The sequence below is a fragment of the Callorhinus ursinus genome, unplaced genomic scaffold, assembly GCF_003265705.2.
Source record: "Callorhinus ursinus isolate GAN/ISIS: 27379988/994484 unplaced genomic scaffold, GSC_fseal_2.0 scaffold13, whole genome shotgun sequence".
NCBI lineage: Eukaryota > Metazoa > Chordata > Mammalia > Carnivora > Otariidae > Callorhinus > Callorhinus ursinus.
Window position 1 is genome coordinate 22,487,427 of NW_027397075.1, and position 20,516 is coordinate 22,507,942.

Sequence of the window (20,516 nt, forward strand, 5' to 3'; positions counted from 1 at the left end):
CGGCAGGCAGAGAGAGAGGGAGAAGCAGGCTCTCTGCCGAGCAGGGAGCCCGAGGTGGGGCTCGATCCCAGGACCCTGGGATCACGACCTGAGCCAAAGGCAGATGCTTAACCGACTGAGCCACCCAGGCACCCCATGAAAAATACTTTATATGAACCTAATAAAAATCTTCATAACTTTCAAAGATCTAATACCCATGGCACGAAAGAATAAAATGATTATTGACTATAAACCAATATTTCCAATCAGAAGCTTTTTCATTGAACAAAAACTCAGGAGTCAACATTATTGAGCACAGAACAGTGGAAGGGACTGCCGAAGATCAAAGCGCAGGCTGACATGAAGAACAACCAAAGAACCAATCTCAAGAAATCAGTTAGTTCGGAAACAAGGAACAGTAAATGAGCCTGACGGGGAAAGAGGCCTAACGCCAGCGTAAGATGATATAAACGAAAAGTATAAAGTACAAGGCAAGAACTTGTAAATCACTTAAAACCATTGCTGAAGCCTTCTCCCTCTTAGGACTGGCCACTATGGAGAGGTAATGATGAGGAGGTATGAGTAAAAGTAAGGACTTTTATTTGTCTTGATTTTAATATATACGCCTGATCCCAATGAAGAAAATATGAAGGATCAGTAACACTTGGATTTAGAGAAGCGATTTAATCTTTCTAAAGATAGCTTTCTTACTGTGGACCTCACGCACTAGAAGGTCAAGGGGAAATAAACAAATATTTATACACTCTTTCCATTAAAGCTTTACCTTACCAAAAAAAAAAGAATTTATTTATTTATTAGAGAGAGAGAGAGAGAGAGCACAAGCAGGGGGAGCGGCAGAGGGAGAGAAAGAAGCAGACTCCCCGCTGAGCAGGGAGCCCAAGGAGGACTGGGGGCTCAATCCCAGGACCCTGGGATCACAACATGAGCAGAAGGCAGATGCTTAACCCACTGAGCCACCCAGGCACCCCAAAGCTTTACCTTTTCATTCCAGGTCTCCCTCTCCCAGTTTCCAGAATCCCAGCTGATCCAGTACTACCTGATTCTGCTTGTCTAACCATTCCATAAAGGCATAATTGAATTCTCACAAGCGACGTCAGTAAATGGTCAGTTACAGCTTCAGAGAGGCCCAAGTTGATCTGGGGGCCTGCATCTGCCATTTCTCCCAGTGGTTCCCAAGGGGGTAGCTTCTTTCTTTCCCTGAGCACAGCCCCTTTTTGGTGGAAGTGGTTGTTGCTCTTGAGAAGTTGAGGGAATTAGACTATTCCCCCACCCAACTGATTCAATCCTCAAGGGACCTTTTCTCTTCTGAGAAATTTCTTTAATTGTGGTTATTCTATGCTGGCCACATTAATACATTATTCAAAACATAATTTACTGGACTTGATATTCCCAGCCCTAGTTTTATTAAACCAACAAGTATGGGTTGCTGTCTTAATGGGGCCAAAACATTTTCTGTAACAAATTTATATCTAGTCAACTCAATTTTTTAAAATAGGAAACCTATTTTAGGACACATGAAAGTCCTTCCCAAGTGCTAGGGCTAGGTTTCTAGAAATCCTTGTGATCAAAGAATTCACAATTCTAGAATTAAAGACCTTAGGAGAAATAACAAAATTCACACTTAAAAATTTAAATTTAAAATTCACATAAAAACTTATGAAAATGTTTTCATTTTTATGAACTATAGCCCACAAAACTAAAATGCTGTCAATATGTTTTAAGCAGGTAACTTATAAATAATGATAACTATTGATTTTTAATTTATAAACTCTTGCTTGCTAGAAACCTATCAGTCAGTCTGGCCCTATCTCCCATTTTCAAGATGTTTGTAATTTGTTTTGTGGCAGACAATGTACATATCAAGAAGCAATGGGGCACCTGGGTGGCTCAGTTGGTTAAGCGTCTGGCTCTTGATTTTAGCTCAGGTCATGATCTCAGGGTCCTGAGTTCGAACCCCATGAAAGGCTCCCCATTGAGCGTGGAGCTTGCCTAAGATTCTCTCCCTCTCCTTCTGCTCCTTCCTGCCCCACACCGTACTTGCTCAATTTCTCTCTCTCTCTCAAAAAGAAAAAATAAAAAGCATTATATTCTCTGCCTGTGCTTGCAGTCAAATGACCAAATGTGTTGATCTTTTTACTTTAGGTTTCTAATTTTTGCCTTTCTGATTCTTCTATAGTCTAAGAAAAAGAGTAATTTAGAAAGGAAAATGAAAGTTTTGGGGACATTTATTCAACCTCCCGGGTTTTTGGTTTTTTTTTTTTTTTTTTAAATCTTCCCTTGGAGGGTTATCTCATAAATACAGTCATGATAACTTCATGCTAAAGCCAACAATTTCCCTTAAAATAGAAGCAAGCAGGTCTGAGGGCTGGTTAACCTTTTCATGTTGTAGCTTTACCAAGGCATCACTGCAAAACCTCTGCTTTTCCAGCCTCATTTATATTGAGGATATTTTTTCCCTCTTTTAAAATGATCCCTGGTTGTAATGGCTTACAATTTTCAGAGAAAATCAAAACCATTTATTGATCACTCACCATGTGCCAGATACTTTGCTAAATGGCTTACATGGATTAATTTATTTAACACTCTCGCTAAATTTTAATAGTTCTTATCACTCAGCTGAGTGAAGAAACTGAGCAGCTCTGAGACATTAAGTAACTTGCCCAGGATCACAGACCTAAAAAGTGGCAGAGTAGAGATCTGAGCCAGGGTGGTTCTACAGCTGAATGGTATTATAGCTTTCTCGTGTTACAGATCTATTACCTTATAAAATCCTCGGGTGTTTTCACTGCCATCGTCAACGTAAGTATAGAATATAAAATAATTCCCCATGTGCATTTACTTAGCATGCAATGTGCAAATGTGAACACTAGATGGCAACAAATGTCAAGGAACTATAAGAACAAAGTACCCATTTCATGAGCTCAAAGATCAAGTAGTTGGTTTCAAAATTAAAATATGGATTCCATTTTACTTTTTTACTCTCAGAAAGCAAAATTCCTATTATGTTTTAACATACTTGAGATAAACGCTAGTAGATGCGCACTGTATTTCGTAAACTGCACAGAAATCAGTTCTTGCGTTATTATTAATTCAAGGAAAAATGCTTTAGATTCGCAATACGCAATAGCTTCTTTTGTTCTTAACTGTTAAATTTTTAAAAGCACTAATTGCACTTATTACCTGCCTTTTAAGGTCTTTTGGTAGTGGGGCACCTGGGTGGCTCAGTTAAGTGTCTGCCTTCAGCTCAGGTCATGATCCCAGGGTCCTAGGATAGAGCCCTGCATCAGGCTCCCTTCTCAGTGGTCTGCTTCTCCCTCTCTCTCTCCTGCTTCTTGTGTTCTCTCTCTCTCTAACCCCCCATCAAATAAATAAATTTTTAAAAAATCTTTAAAAAAAATAAGGTATTTTGGTGGTGAGAGCTATGTAAACAGCTACCAAAATGATATCAGCTCAGTCAGAATACGGAGGAGGAAGAGATTAATTCAAGCAAGAAAGGGCTGGGGCAAACTTTGGGGAAGACTGCTGCCTGGGTTGAGCCCCAAGGTTGAATAGATAGATCAATACATTGCTGTAAAGTATAGTGTCAGCAAATCCATGGTCACATTCAGGAAGGTCACATTCCTGACCTTGTAAGTCACATTCAGGAAACAGCACAGGTCATAGGAAAGAGTGTAGTGAAAAATAAGGATAGAAAAGTTAGGGTGGGGCCATACTGTGAAAGATCTGGAAGGTCATGCTTTCATTCTACTGCCAGAGGGGAGATACTCGAACAGGGAGAGTTACAACTGAGGGGGACTTTGGCAGCAATGGGAAAGATGTGCTGGAACTGGAAGAGGCCTGAGCAAGACCAACAGAAGTCTATTGTGATCATCTATGCAGGCCTAACTGGGATGGAAAGGGTGGGCAGAGTCTAAGAAGGGACCCCAAAGCCCCAAAGACAGAGGGATAGCTTGGCAGCTGATTGGATGTGGAGAGTGTGGGATGGGCAGGGGCCAAGATATTTTAAAGGCTGCGAGCCAGGGTTGCTGCTAAAATGAGGATGCCATCATCCGAGAAAAAGAACACAGACAATGGGGGAAGGAGAAGGAGTGGTGGACAAGATGGAGAGGAGCAGTAACTTGGTAGATTTTCAGATGCTAACAGAACGTCATACATAATCAGAGGTCTAGCAGCAGCAAGAAATGTAGGTCTGGCGCTCAAGAAAGCTGTTAGAGCTAAAGGCACAAAGCAGGGGTGTTCAAATGCAGGGAATGTTCTGGACATGACAGGGGAGACAGATTCCTGGAAATGAGGACAACGCAGGTGGAAGGCTGTGAACTACTAATTATGTCTAAGACTTGTGGAAAACAAGTGAAAAGAGATGGAGAAGAGTAGATAAGAGCAATACAAAAAGAACCCATGGGAGTAAATGTCAGATAAATCGAGGGGAAAAGATGACATGTTATGATAGAACAGCCAATGGCTTCCAAGACAGCAGAGTCGGGAGTCGAATGAAGATGGCGATGACGTCACTGGGCTTAGTAATCAGGAAGTGACTGGTGACCATTAATTAAGTGAGCAATTCAGCAGCATGAAGTCAGACTGCAATTTATTGCATGCCTGACTGCAGTGTGCTCAGAAGTGAATGGAATGCTGCAACAGTGGACACTCATTTTGAAAGGTCTGCCGGTGAAATGGCGGCAAGAAGTTAGTGGATGAAGTGGAAGCTGATCGCGTGAAGGCTGCCTGTTGTTTGTTTAAACAAGAATAACAGCCGGAGATGGATGAAGAGGGAAACAGGGGAGGGAGGGACTGAAGATACAAGAAGATGTGAAGACAAATGGGTAGGAGACTTCAGTAACTTAGAGAAAGAGATTTCATCTTGGGAAGTAAGAGGGCCAGATAAGCAAGGAAAAATGAGTAGAAGACACGTCTGAGAGATGAGAAGATGTTGAAGAGGCTCTTGTCAGTTGGCTGTGATGTCAGTAATGCAGGTCAGCTACCGAGTGAGGAGCTAACAGCGGAGTTGGGGACGTACAGAAAGTGGAATTCCTGCCTATGGTACCGAAAGTGGCCAACTGCAAAGAAAAGAACTGCTAAATAGTACTTCTAACCACTGAGGATGACCAGGATCAGTCTCCTGTGGAATTCATTCTGTGGCTTTCTTCAGCATCACTTGAAAGGCGGAAAGTAGCAATAGGAAAAAAAAATGTGTGATTGAGGCTCCGCTGGGCACTGGCCATGGGGGTAAACTGGAAAGATAAGAATAAAAGAATTCTAGAGTGTTACTGAAAACAGATTACAATTCCCTTAGAGGATATTTTCTGAGAACCTATTACATGCCAAGCACTATGCTAGATGCTAAAGATTTACTGGTGATCAAGATGGGTAAGTTCCTTCCTATCAGAGATTTTAAAGTCTAATGAAAGGGGCAACTAGGTGGTTCAGTCAGTTAAGCGTCTAAGTCTTGATTTTGGCTCAGGTCATGATCTCAGGGTCATGAGATAGAGTCCCATGTTGGGCTCCCCACTGAGTGTGGAGCCTGCTTGGGGTTCTCTCTCTCTCCCTCTGCCTCTCCCCCGCCACGCACACATGTGCATGCACACTCTAAATAAATAAATAAAAAGTTTAATGAAAGATAAAGACATAAGGAAGAATAATACTGATGAATGCTGTATGTAATGGGGAGTAGTTCTTACCTGGGGGCAATTCAGCATGCATGCACACATATACACACGCATGCACATGGACATATGCACGCACGCGCACACATGTACACGTGCACATGCACACACGCACACATATACACACGCACGCACACGGACATACGAACGCACATACACACGCACACATGCACACACATGCACACATGCACGCTCACATATACACACATGCACACGTGCCCATATACACATGCATGAACATAGACATATGCACGCACATGCACACATGCACACACTCATATACACACATAGGCACACGCATATACAAATGCATGCACATAGACATATGCACGCACATGCACACACGCACACGTGCACATGCACATGCACACACATGCACATACATAGGCACACACACATGCACACACATGCACACGTGCACATATACACACATGCACGCGCACATATACACACATAGGCACACAATACACATACACACATGCAAATAGACATGTATGCACATGCACACATACACACGCATGCACATAGACATGCATGCACATGCACACACACAGGCATGCGCACATATACACTACGCATGCACACGGACATAGGCACGCACATGCACACACACACACGCACATATACACACATGCACGCACACGTGCACATGCACGGACGCACACGTGCACATATACACACATAGGCACACGTGCACACACATGCACACGTGCACGTGCACACACACATGCACGCACATGCACACACACATGCACATGCACACACACATGCACACACACCCGTGGGAACCCCTCACAATATATGGAGACATCTCTGGTTGCCAGAACTTGGGGAAGAGGAGGTATGCTACCGGCATCTAGTGAATAGAGGCCAGAGATGCTGCTAAAAATCCTATGATGTGCAGGCCATACAAGCTCTAAAACAAAGAATTATGTAGTCCAAAATGTCAATAGTGCCACGGTTGAGAAGCCTTGCTATGAAGACACATAAGAGGTATATCAAGTCTAGGCATGGGAGATCAGAGATTTTCTAGAGAGAGCAGCAGACCTGAAAGATGGAGAAAATATCTAGGTGGGGAGTGAGGAATTTGCATGGCAGGTCCAAACACCCAGGGGCTGTAACAGAAGCGCAAAACCAGGGCAGTAGTAGCCGTCACCATCAGAGGCGCTAGCTCTTGAGGAAATACTTTGTGCCAGAGTTTCTACAACATAATGGATACACATTTTAAAATGGAGTCCTTGGGGCGCCTGGGTGGCTCAGTCGGTGAAGAGTCTGCCTTCGGCTCAGGTCATGATCCCAGGGTCTTGGGATGGAGTCCCACGTCGAGCTCCCTGCTCGGCGGGGAGCCTGCTTCTCTCTCTGCCCACTCCCCACCCCCACCACCCAGCTCTGCTCACTCTCTTTCTCTCTCTCTCTCTGATAAATAAAATCTTTAAAAGTATAAATAAAATAAAATGCAGTCCTCACTAACAATCCTCTAAGTCAGATATTACTTCCATTTGACAGATGAGGAAAAACTGCAGCCCGGGGAATTAAGTAAGCTGTCCTAGGTCACCCAGCTGGGGAAATGGTGCAGCTGAGAGTTGAACTGAGGTCTGCTAACTCTAACAAAGACCTCACCCAACCCCTAAAGTCGACTGCCTTTCCAAGCTGACAGGGGCCGAGTCTGTTGGAGGACAGTACTAACGAAGCCCATGCCAGACCGCAGAAGTATGCCAAAGGGCTTAGAGACTGTCCTGAGGCAGTGGGCAATCTGAGACAGATTGGAAATCGAAGAATCACAGGATCAAATCTGCCTCGAAGAAAGGTCCCTTCTGGCTGCAGTGCAGTGTAGGGAACGCAGCAAAGGATAAGGATGTTGTAATTCATAAACCCAGAGATAACGGTGTCCTGAACAAGAAAGGTGACAGTGAGGAAAGAATTCAAGAAGAGTTCAGAAACTAAGATTTGTACTTAGTGATTGGTGGGAGGTCAGCATGAAGGAGAGAATGGCAACCAGCTTTCAGGTCAGGGACGATGGTGGACAGAGGTGCTGTCCCAAAGAGAGCACAGCAGCATTGGGGAGCAAATGTCGTGAGTTCAGTTGGGGATGTAAAGTTCATATTTAAATGGAAGGGGGGGCGCCTGGGTGGTGAGGTTAGTTAAGCGTCTGACTCTTGATTTCGGCTTGGGTCGTGATCTCAGGATCATGGGATCAAGCCCTGAGTCGGGCTCTGTGCTCAGCAGGGAGTCTGCTTGAGATTCTCTCTCTCTCTCTCCCTCTCCTTCTGCACCCCCCCCGCCGCTTGCGCACGTGCTCGCTCTTTCTCAAATAAATAAATGTTTATAAATGAAGGAAGGAAGGAACGAAGGAAGGAAGGAAATGGAATGGGACGGGAGAAGAAGAAGACCAACCTGGACACAACAGATAAAACAAGACAGGAGAGGAGACTGAAGAAGCAGAGGCAGGAATGAGGACACTGAGGAGGTTTAATGGTGATAGGGAGGCAGAGGGAAGCGCTGGGCAGAGGTAGCAGATGCAGAGTTCGAGACACCATGGACACGTCGGTTCAGGTGACAGTTACCGTAGGAGAGGGGAGATGTTAGAGGTGAGCAAGCCCAAGTGTGTTGGGACCATGGTGTTGCATGTATTAACAACATGGATGTAGAAAGCTTTCAGGATGATCAAAGGAGGTAGGCGGAGGGTTCTGTGGACTGAATGTGCCCCCCCAAATTCATGTGTTGAAACCTAAACCCCAATGCGATGGTATTAGGATGTTTGGCCTTTGGGAGGTGATTAGGTCCTTAGGATGGAGCCCTCATGAATAGGATTAGTGCCCTTATAAAAGAGGCCCCAGAGAGCTCCCTCACCCCCCGGCCATGTGAGGCCACAGAGCAAGAAGACAGCCAACTATGAGCCAGGAAGCATGCCCCCCCCAGACAGCAGCTCTGCTGGTGCCCTCATCTTGGACGCCCCAGCCCTCAGAACTGTGAGAAATCAATGTTTGCTGTTGAAGCCGCTCAGGCTATGGTGTTTTTGTTCTAGCAGTCTGAGCAGACAAAGACGAGGGGGGAAAGGGTCAGATGCTAATGCTCTTAAAAGGAGTCAAATAGCCAACAACTACTTTATAAACCCAAGTGATAACATGGATGAGTTTCTTTGAAAAACAGTGTCAAATAGTGACACTGTGACAAACAGTGATTGAGAGTTTATATGGATTAAAATTAGGGAGAAGAGAGACCATGATGATTTCAAAGAGGACTGGTCACTAACGAAGAGGATAAAAGAAAGGCCTGGAACTGGCAGTAAGGAGTGGAGTGCATGCTCATTCCTCCATTACAGCCAGATGAGATGATATGAGCAGCAAAGGGCCTTCACTGGAGGGCTTGAGGGTCACGGTATCATCGAGGGACAAGAGTTCAGTACAAATGAACAACCAGGAGTGTTTGAGGAAGACAAAGCCCATTAGGGAGTTTGGTCAGAATGGACATAAGTTTCAGAGGCATAGGGGCATTAGTCACGGAAGCAATGAGGGTCAGTGGTCTGGGAAGAGCCAGGGATGAACTGGGTTGAGACCAAGCAACAAGGAAGTGACTGAGGAGCTGACTATAGGGGGGAAGAGCCCCATACCTTAATAAAATACTGATGCTGAGGTGCAGCACCCAAACACAGCAATCAATCAACAAGAACCTCCTATGATTCAAAGTGCCTGCAACACCACCTGACTATGAAGTGCTAACGATTATTGTCACTGTCATTCAGTGTGTATGACTTAGCATCCATGGATCCAGACCCATTTATAGCCAAATATGCTATTCAATACACATATATTATTTATTATCTGTGGCATGTCTGGACGTTCTCAACATTTTCCCAGGCAGAGGGGAGAAACATTTGTCAGCCATCATACATGAACTCATACGAATGGTGTTAAGGTTTTCACAGTGTTCAAAATTATCAGCAAATGAAGAGATGAAGTGTGCAAATCTCTCCACGCACTTTCCCACGTGGTACTACATTCTCTGACTAGTGATATAACAGAAAGATTTGCAGAGGAAGAAGAATTCTACCAGTAACTGTTTCATTTCACAAAGTCAACATTAACAGATTGGCATTCACTTTGCATGTTCGGAAGAAAGAGTTTAGTCATGGAAGAGTAACCACAGAAATACTTTGGAAAAGAAAACGGCAGTTACGGTGTGCCTTTATTTTGGTCTTCCGAGACTTGCCTTGGTTTTCTCGAAGTTGGCCTCTTCGGTCATCTGCATAGCCTGTTTCACCTGCTCATAAGCACTGGCTTCTCTTTGCTGTCCGTCTGTCAAGCTGCTCCTGACGGAGACCAGCGCAGACATTAAGTCATCCCTTTCCCTGTCAGCACAGAAAGAACATTCGAAACAAGACATGGTCAAATGATCATGTATTCATAAGTGAGGAAGAGAAAGGCATTAGCATGTGGTGGAAGAAGAGCCGGGGGGGGCCGGCTCGGCACATGGTAGAGCACGCCAAGAGAGAGACCCTCTGCCCTCCCTTGGTGAGGGCCAGGCAGAGCAGCCAGGAAGGCTGGGCATTCATGGCAGGGCTGCATCTGCATGGGACAATAACCTATTGTGGGGAGGACCACCCCACCGTGGGCTGCAGAGTAAAGCCCAGAAAAGAGGAAGTTCGTTTAAAAATTAGAAGGGTGGGGGGCTGGGAGAAAAAAGGAGTAAGACAGAGAAGGCAAGGACTCTACCTCAAAGTGGAAGTTAACATGTTCAGGGGCTACTAAGGTCTTGTCTACACTGCTGACACCCCTCTCGTTTGTCTGAACAAATAGGTCTTTGCCTGTTTGTCTTCCTCCACAACCCCCTTTTCTGCCCTTCTCTTTCAATGAAATTCTTTCACCTACTTATGAACACGTTTCTTCTTTCAATGGGGAGGACTGCTGAATCCCTTAACTGCCCTGGTCACGCAGAGAACACTCAGGATTTAACAAAATCTCATCCCACTGGCTTTGATCGCTGCCTGGCCCCACACCCTCATCAGCAATTCTCAGAAGTCCTCTAAGCTAACTATTTCTTGGGGATAGATGCGACCAGAAGCCAAAAAACTTTGGCATGTAAACTAGCAAAGATCCAATCTCATGGGTTAAATAAATCCCATAGAAGATTTTAGAATATTTGGAACTTATCCATTGGATAAAAATGATCACTAGACCAAAGAGAAAATGAAGTGGGAAACTTTCTATACACATACAAAGCAAAAAAAAAAAAAAAAAAAAAAGTAAGTTGGACGTCTCTGTCTGCTATTCCACTCTTTGTTAAAGAGCTCAAGTTCTAAACTGTGGTTTCAAATTCAGTTCAAGTAACTGCTTGCAGTTTCCTTTTTTTTGCCAAGTCCTAAACTACCAGGAAAGAGCCAACTCTGATTTTTTTTTAAGTTTAGCAACCTTGAAGGAGAAATAATTTCAAAGGTTATAATCTGAGTTTGAGTTGCTTTCAGAATGAACCAGTGACACGATTTAAAAAAAATTTTTTTTTTTTTTTAGATTTTATTTATTTGACAGAGAGAGCAAAAGCAGGGGGAGCGGCAGAGGGAGAGGGAGAAGCAGACACCCCACTGAGCAGGGAGCCTGATGTGGGGCTCAATCCCAGGACCCCGGGATCATGGCCTGAGCCGAAGGCAGACGCTTAATTGACTGAGCCCCCAGGCACCCCTAAAAAAATCTCTTAAAGATAAAATAATTCAAACTATTTGTGGTATTTGGAAAGCATTCATATTTTAAGAAATATGTAATACTGAACAAAGTTACAATTATTAGCAGTTTCATAAAAGCCCGTTTTGTTTAGAAAAAAAAGAATGGCTTCAACTATCGTAAAATTCATGAGCATAGTGATCTTCATTTTAGAATTTCCTGGTGTGTTTTGAATTGAGAAAAATAATTTACTCTTTCTTTTGTTCTAAAGGAAATGAAAATAGGAGTTAATTATTTTGATCAAATATAATCAAACACAATGATTATGTGAAAGAGTAGAAGAATCAAACTAAGGTTAAATCATTCTCGTTAAGTCAAACACAGATTACTTGAAGGCAAAGTGAATTTATATTTATTTGCATTTCAAAAAAGCTCTAACATAAAAGAGTACTAGCTTCATTGAGAATATGCAGTCCAACTAGAACGTATGACTCTAGAAAATAATTCGCTCCTTAAGGACAAGTCAAAATGGGCATCAGATCGTCACCTTTCTTACAGTTGTAAGTCGGACTGAGAAAGCATTCAGTGATGCTCTGATCTCTTTGTGATGCCATGCCCTCACTGAAGCCAAGGTTCCAACTAAAAGTATTAACAGAAAAGCTCTGTGTAGATAGTATGCTGACAGATCACAACAGGATCAAAATTGAACAAATCTGTTTCTTACAGGAGACTTAACACTTAATACATTTAATCTCTTTTCAGTATGTCCTCTTGCTGAGAGGTGTTTGCCACATTAGCACATACTCAGTGGAATAAAGGATAAAAGACCAAACAAACAAGTAGTGACTCTGCCATAGGAGGGCATCAAAAGAGGTAAAGTAAAACTCCTCCCAGTTCTAATATCTTAGGATCTAGATTTAAAAAGTCACTAGGCTGTTTAGAATTGGAGACTAAAGAGTTTAGGTGTTCTGGTTCAAAAACTTTTCAGACTATCAGCTCATCAAGTTCAGATGACAGACAATCATCAAAGATAAACACCCCCAAATACTGATGTCTTGTTAACCTCATCATTCAACAGTGAACCCATGAAATGATGATACTAAACATCTGTATGGCCACACTCCAATTTTCTGGAAGAGAAATGTACCCATGCTTTAAGGCGACCCTCAGATCAGCTGGGAAGCTCCAGAGAGATGCTTAAATTGCACACACACTTATAGGTGCAGGAACCATCTTGATAATTTAGGATTATCCACTCAGTCCCTACATTTTTTGTTTTGCTTTGTTTCAACTCAGTCAGCCCATAACCAAATAGCAAGCACTTGAAACAGACACAACTCTGGGCATGTTAACCCTGTCTTCAACACAAGGCCTTGCTTCCAGTCCCATTCCTAGGTCACCTTCTTGATTTAGCTCCTTTTTTAGCTCCAGCCCCAACCCTACTCCGCCTTATCTGGCCTTCAGGAGCAGTCAATCCTGGCCACGCTGGAGAACTACCCGGGCCGCTGCAGGCCTGCTCCAGAGCTCCCAGTCCACAAACCCAGCCCAGAGCCTGGCCCGAGTGCACCTCTCCCAGTGGGAAGCTGTACAAATGCACATGACCTACCAGTGTGTGAGGTGGCGGTTTGCCAAATCACCATCTGCAATGGCCAAAGGTCTGCGAGTGCTTCAAGAGCACCACCTAAGTGTCATCAAGGAGTTTTTCGAAGCAGAGCAAGCAACACGGCATCAACATTGCCACATTCCACGATCAAAAGACCCCTGAAAGAGCAGCCAAGGCACAAGTCGAGGCAAGGAGCGGGTGCGAGTTCTGGGATGAACCAGCTAATGAGCGTGGAGTATTTAAGGAATTTAGTGCAACAATCAGAGCAACAAGGGCTGAGAAAGTCCCTGAATAATCTGGGTCAGATGTTTAAAATAAGGAAAAGGGAGAGTTGGTCTGATATATGAGCATGAGCTTCATCTTGAAAGATAAGGTGTCTAAGAAATGCCTGAAATTTCTCAGTTATTCCACAGTGAGTACCAGTTTCAAGCATCATTAAGCATCATTAGTATTATCCCTGTCTTTTAAAAGCAAGTCTAGAAGGCTGACTACAACATTTCCTTGTTCCTCATTTCTGGGAAGTTCCTGCCATAGTCTTTCAAAGCCAACTATACACCACATTGCCAAGACCCACTCAAAATTCACAAGCTGGGCTAATGTCCCAGGATAGTACAGTAGTAATCACTTCTCCTTTCTAAACGGTACTCTGAAACTTCTCCAAGACACTAGGAGCTATAGAAAAGGATCAAATTACAAAGCAGTTCCATTCTGATTATCATTTGAAGGTGTTTTGATCACTACTCAAGAAAGAGAGTTTACTGTCATTGCTCTTACTTACCTCAAGGCATAATGAGGCCTGAGTGAAAGGCAGAAGTTCAGAAACACTAGGAGGACTTCAAAGCAACTTTTAAAATGTATCCAATGTCATCAACAGTTGTTAAGTATACTCTCCAAAAAGTCCTTATGGTCCTAACACAATGCCACAAACATACTGGTTGTCTGATCTCGAGGTCATGCCTGATCCTGTCCCTTTCAAGTGCTCGAGGCGCTCCTGTCATATAGCCAATACATTCTGTGCTAAAGGTTCAACAGAGGAACTTAGAGCTCGTGTCACAATGCCACATTTCAAGTAGAGGCCAGAAGATTCTTTTGATTCATCATATTTGGGATATAATTTTTTAAAATTCCATCTTAGAGTCCTGCAGGAAATTCTATGATACAGCTTACTGAGGGTCCGGGCTTCTAATTATGCAGAAAACTAGAAATCCAGACCTAAAAAGTGCTGGCCACTCTTCAAAGGCAGCATAACTCTCAATATTCAGCCTTCTGTATTAATAAGTTGGAAGAAGCTGAACACCAGCTGAGGCCAAAGGAATCCTATAGACAAAGGTTTCATTGACAATAAAAGCAGGAGCCTTCCACTGTACTCTGTTAGGAAAGCAGAACATGAGCTCATGATATGCTGACAAAGCAGAAAATCGAACAGAGAAGGCTGACATTTATTTTAAAAGGCTAAGAGCGAAAATGTAGAATAGTCACAAAGGAATACATAACCAAGGAAGAATCTGATTTCTAAATGACTGCCAGCCTTGAAATCAATGTAAACATTGTAGCTTCCTCTTAAAATATTTTTCTCATGACCTACAAGGATAATATGAAAGGCAATAGGGGAAAAAAAATGCTGTCTTTTATTTATTGGTTTGGCTATGCTAGATCACTTAGTGAAACTCTGTTTCTCTTCATCTGTATGACTTTGAATATGCTTTTTGCCCTTTTTAAATGAATTTTTCATTATATTTTCCTTGTAAATGTAATTACCAACATGGGTAAAGACCCACTTGACACCTACTTTCGATTTTGGTGCCTTCCTCCCCCTCTCCAGGGGTAATCCCTGTTAAATATTGGGTGCTTATTCTTTCAAACCTTTCTCTGTGCCTATGTATGAACCTGGAGAAAATACATAGTATGGTTGTGCATGGGCTTTTTTTAAAAAATAAAAATACAAATGGGTTTCATTTCAGATGTGTTTTTTTCATCTTTATTTTTTCCCCTCAACAACATATTGTGGAGCTTAGTCCCACATTAGTACATAGAGATCTACCTCACTCTTTTTCTTTTACTGTGCATAACATAATTTATCTAAACCTTTGAAGGGTATTTAGGTTGTTCGCACCTAAAAGAAACACTTCTTTTCCTCCAGTTTCTGTACTCACAACACTTCTGACACCTATGTGTGCATTTTCCACACCAAGCAATTTTCTAATTCTCAGTTGATACTAACTCAATTGGGACATTAATTTCCTGGAGTCAGCGGAGACCCCACAGGTTAGTGCTCAGTCCCATAAGAACTGTCCCCCCGCCCCGCTTAGGTGCCAACTGCAAGTCCCAGATGGTCACGTGTACTTCTGAGCAACTGGCCATAAGTCAGGGGTTCTCATGACCCCTTCCACAGCCTTGATAATTTGCTACGACAGCTCACAGAACTCAGGAAAGTGCCTTACTTACTATTTCCCATTTACTATAAAGGATACAAGTCACAAAGGGCTAAATGGAAGAGATGCACAGAGCAAAGTGTGTGGGAAGCAGAGTGGAGCTTCCATGCCCTCTCTGGGTGTGCCACCCTCTCAGCACCTTGATATGTTCACCAAGCCAGAAGCCCTCCAAATTCCACAGTTTAGGGTTTTTAGGGAGGTTCTTTAGGCATGATTGATAAAATCATTAGCCATTGGTGATTGAACTCAATCTCTAGTCCCTGCCTACTCCCCAGAGATTGGGGAATAGGGGCTGAAAGTTCCAATCCTCTAATCACATGGATGGTTCCCCTGGTGACTAGCCTCCCCCATCCTTAGTGGGTTTCCAAAAGTCATCTCATTAACATAAACTCAGGTGTGGCTGAAAGGAGCTTGTAAGAATAACAAAAGATGTTGCTTTCACCTTGATGTTCCAGATCTATTTCAGGAGCAGGGGACAGAAACCAAATTTAACAAAGGATGTTCCTATTGTTCTTATCATTTAAGACATTACAGGGGTTTTAGGAGCTCTGTGCCAGGAACCAGAGATAAAGACCAAAATATGTATTTCTTATCCTATCACAGTGTCACAACACCAATTACAAGTAATGCTGCGAAAGCATTCCCTAGAACGGCCCCATTGTGCACAAAACGTTTAGGGGGACAGTCTTATGGGACTGAGCACTAACCTGTGGGGTCTGTGCTGACTCCAGGAAATTAATGTCCCAATTGAGTTAGTATCAACTGAAAATTAGAAAATTGCTTGGTGTGGAAAATGCACACATAAGGTGTCAGAAGTGTTGTGAGTACAGAAACTGGAGGAAAAGAAGTGTTTCTTTTAGGTGTGAACAACCTAAATACCCTTCAAAGGTTTAGATAAATTATGTTATGCACATTGTTCTCTGGGGTAGATTTTGAAACATGTAATACACAGTTCAACTATTAATGGATAATGCTAAATTACCCTACAAAGTAATATGGACTTACACTTCCCACCAGCAGTGTGTGAAAATATTCACTCACTCATGGCCTCTCCAATTCTTTTCACTACCAATCTCCTTAATTTTCACCAACTTGAAAGGTCGGTTTTTTTAAAAATCTGTATTTCCCTGAATAATAACAGAGTGAATACCCTCTCATACATTGACATCTTCCTATTTGATTGCTCACCACTTCTTATTCTTTATCCACATTGCAACTGGGCAGTTTGTCCTTTATGTCTGTTTCAAAGGATGTTCTTGAGATAGTGCACAAATTTTTTGTTATGTAACATGCAAATATTTCCCCCAGTCTTTTAATTTCAATTTGTATCATATCATAAAAGGTTTCTTTTTAATGAATTTAAATGTATATATTTTTTTCCTTTATGGCATTCATTTTCCATACCATGTTCAGGACTTGACCTAGCCAAAAGCCATAAAGAAAATTTTCTATATTTTCTTCTAATGCTTTTATAGGCTGAATTATATCTGGGTCTTTAAACCATCTTGAATTTTTTTGTGTGAAGTATAGTTCTATTCTTTTTTTTTTCAAATGTAAACAGGCAAATTTTTAATTCCTCTGAGTCTCAGCTTCCCTAGCTGCAAAATGGGTGTAATATTTACCTCATACATGCTTTACTAAGGTTAAAAAAGATTATGTTTTTAAACTGCCTGGCAGAGTCCTTGGTATATAATAAACGCTTGCCACATGGCAGTTGGATCTGGAAATATATTTAATATATAAATAAGTTTTATAGCTATGTGAAATATATAAGAATAATTTAATAATATATTTAATTAATATAGTATTTAACAAAAAGCAGGACCATCAGCTCAGATCATAAAAACTACCAGTCAGTCCATACTGGAGAAGTTCACTTTCTATATAACAACCAATAGGTTAGTTATGTATGGAAACCATGGCTACCAGACATTTTGATTGCTTTTGGAGTAGAAGAGGTACAGAGGAGTTTTAATATTTATACAGCATTTATTATTTGGCAGGAACTGTTTTAAGCACCATATAGGTGTTCTTTCAAAGAACCTTCAAAATAATGCTATTAAGGTATTTTATCTCCGTTTTACAAATGGGGAAATTGAGGCATGAGAGGTTAAATAACTTTCGTGAGGTTACGCGGGCAGTTACTAGTAGAACCAGAATATGAGTCTAGGCAGTTTGTGCTCTAGCCACAAGGCTAAGTGCCCCAGTAAAATCCCAACATGTAGATATTATTCCCTCAAACAAGAAAAGTCCAGACTCAGAGAGGTAAAGTAATTTGTGCAAAGGTCAAAACACTGGGATAAAATTAGTCTGACTTTAACGACTAAGTCTTTCCATTCTCTACACCACCTCCAACTGGAGGAACTCTGACTGCCAAAATGCCTTGTCCTATGAACAGCAAACCTTCTCTGAGTGTCTACCGCAGGCCAGGTCCTCTGCCGGAAGCCAGGGACACAGAAATAAACACATCACAGGTGCCACCTCCAAGTATACACAATCTACTATAAAAACAGAGAAGAAAGGAGCCTAAGTCAGTTGAGGGCAAGATGGGGTGAGGTTGGCGAGAGAATACTTCTTGGAGGCGGTAGGCTATTTAATGTCTGGGCTATTTAAATAAGTCCAAACAGAGAGGGGTGATCTTCAGCATACAGAAGAGTAGGGGGCACAGAAGAACACACAGTATAAATCACCATTGGGTGGTGTATTAAATAACAATTCTCGAATTCCACAGGATAACCTTTTCACAGGAAAAGGCTTCCCTGGAAGAGTGAAGATGGGACAAAAAGGATGTATATAGAGAACTGTAGTATTTCAGCCTAGATGAAAACTTCGACTGCATGAAAGCTCATTTGGAACTTGTCCTTAGTCCATCTTCAAATATTGATAGTGGATCTAAGGGTCCTTCTTCAGATGCACTCCCAATATTCCTCACAGCAGGCACGTGATGAAGACATGATAAAAATTCACTCTACCTAAACTTCACCTGGGAAATCCAGGACTTGGCAAAATCAAGAGAATTCCTCTCAGGGGCGCCTGGGTGGCTCAATCGGTTAAGCATCTGCCTTCGGCTCAGGCCGTGATCTTGGGGTCCTGGGATCGAGCCCCACATCCGGCTCCTTGCTCAGCGGGAGCCTGCTTCTCCCTCTGCCTCTGCCGCTTCTCCCAACACCCCCCAACTCATGCTCCGTGTCCTCTCTCTCTCAAATAAATAAATATTTAAAAAGAGAATTCCTCTCAAACTCATTTTTGTTACAAATAGTGCTGGATTTGCAATTATAGACTCATAGACATGAACAGAATTGTAATGATTATCTACTCCGATTCTCTCCTTCAAGATGAGACTGAGGCTGAGAGAAGTAAAATTACCTGTCCCAGTGACCCGGTCACACACAGCTGGCAGAACCCACCTGTTCCGTCTTCAAGAAAGCTCCAGTGAAATAAAATAAAATCCATTTTATTTGAAGCTCAGCATCAACCCCACATGAGGCAGCATGGGGATGAAAGAACACAATGCTCCTTTAAAGAAGCAGTTTTCCATGTTATGGAGCCTCCGTGTGGAGAAGCTACTTACTTAGTCAGTCTTTCAATGGTCTGCACGTGAACATTATTATGGGTTTGGGAGAGAACAGCTTCGTGCTGAGCACATTTCAAACAAAGGCCACCAACACAGTTAGATATATTAGCAGCGAGAAGAGACTCTTTATGCTTTAGTCGCTCCTTAAGATCTTCACAATTTTTCTGATATTCAGCTAGGTCTTTCCTGAAAAGAAGGGAAAGAAAGTTCTAGCAAATGACCACGTACACTACGGCACCTGTATCATCCCACAGATAACTGCTACTATTACTTACGAGTGCTTACCTTATGAGGTGCTCTGTATACAATACCTGATTAATTCTTCCTGCAACCCTGAAACGTAAGTGTGATTACCCTAATTGACACTTTGAATAAAATGAGACTTGAATATATTAAATAATTAGCCCAAGTTCTTGTAAGATTTTAACACAGATTAGTCTGCCTCTTGATACCAGCTCTCTTTTCAAAGGATCCATCTCCATTATGTTATATCATCCACTGATCAAAAAATAAAACTCCACATACAAATCCTAAGTCATTTCTCCTAATAAAAAGGTGAGGCAACATAACACAACATCCTTGAATTGAGGGAAATACCCTATTCCAAGTGTTAACCCTTAAAATGTGTAGAGTACCTTAGAAGCTCATGGATTTCATCTGCGAGTCATTTATTGTTGCCCATTCTTTAGGAAGAAAAAAAACTAAAAAATCATCTAATCACAAAGTTCTATAAAGAGCTATTTCAAAAGAAAGTGGGCTCTCTTCTTTTAGAAAGAAGTTATATAGAATTTACCAGTCATAAAGATTCATAAGTAGCAGCTATTAGTGGGAAATATGCAGTCTGCTAAAAGAAAGGGCTGAGGAAGTGTGTGTGTGTGTGTGCGCGCGCACGTGTGTGTATCTACTTTGTTTTACCATATGCGATAGTCCCTGGATGAGGTTCTCCATGCTGACTTTTTAAGGATAAAATGACCAGTGTATGGGTTGTATTCTTGCCCCCACCCCTTCCCAGTAAAGCTTTGGTAAAGTCAACTGGGACAACTGAGCTTCCTTGCACACTTCCTTTCCTACTGTATATTATATATATATATATATGTATAAAACTTCCTAGCTTTCAAAAGAGAAAATAGCCCTTAAATACCTGGACTACTGAAAGCAGGCACTTTATCTCCAGCTCAGTCAACTCTGCTGTCAATTTCTATTATACTCAGGGAGCTACAGCTATCCTAACTCGCTATCACAGAAGAGAGGCCAATAATAAGACGCCTGGCTCTCACACACTACCTCCACTCTGGGATGTGGGGGCTTTCAGGCAGCCTTGAGGAGGTGAGAAAGATCTGCAGGTCATCTAAGGGTTAAAAAAGCTAAGCTAACAATAGTCTGAAGTGAAAAAAAAAAAAAGGAGCTGTTTTTTCCCTATGCCTGAGATAATATCTCCAATGTAATAAGTTTTCTTTTTAAATATCATATAGAAAAAGTCTGACTTTCAAAGGCTTTGTAAAAAGAACTTTGGAAGCACATTCCGAAATCAAAGGGTCTCCATTACTATTTCTGTCAGTTTCAAATTCAAAACAGTTAGGTAGATTACTC

The 20,516-nt window shown here is 42.1% G+C and overlaps 1 protein-coding gene across 8 annotated transcripts in view; it reads right to left on the minus strand.

Annotated features, from left to right (window-relative positions):
- The window catches only part of SDCCAG8 (SHH signaling and ciliogenesis regulator SDCCAG8), a 232,069-nt gene that overhangs the window by 162,531 nt on the left and 49,022 nt on the right, over window positions 1-20,516 (minus strand). For all 8 annotated transcript variants that reach the window (XM_025877582.2, XM_025877581.2, XM_025877588.2 and 5 more), the window contains exons 8-9: window positions 18,924-19,112; window positions 9,873-10,011 (exon numbers count right to left, since the gene is read on the minus strand). In XM_025877582.2, coding sequence (XP_025733367.1) covers window positions 9,873-10,011; window positions 18,924-19,112 — 328 coding nt within the window. The remainder of the gene's footprint in view (window positions 1-9,872; window positions 10,012-18,923; window positions 19,113-20,516) is intronic.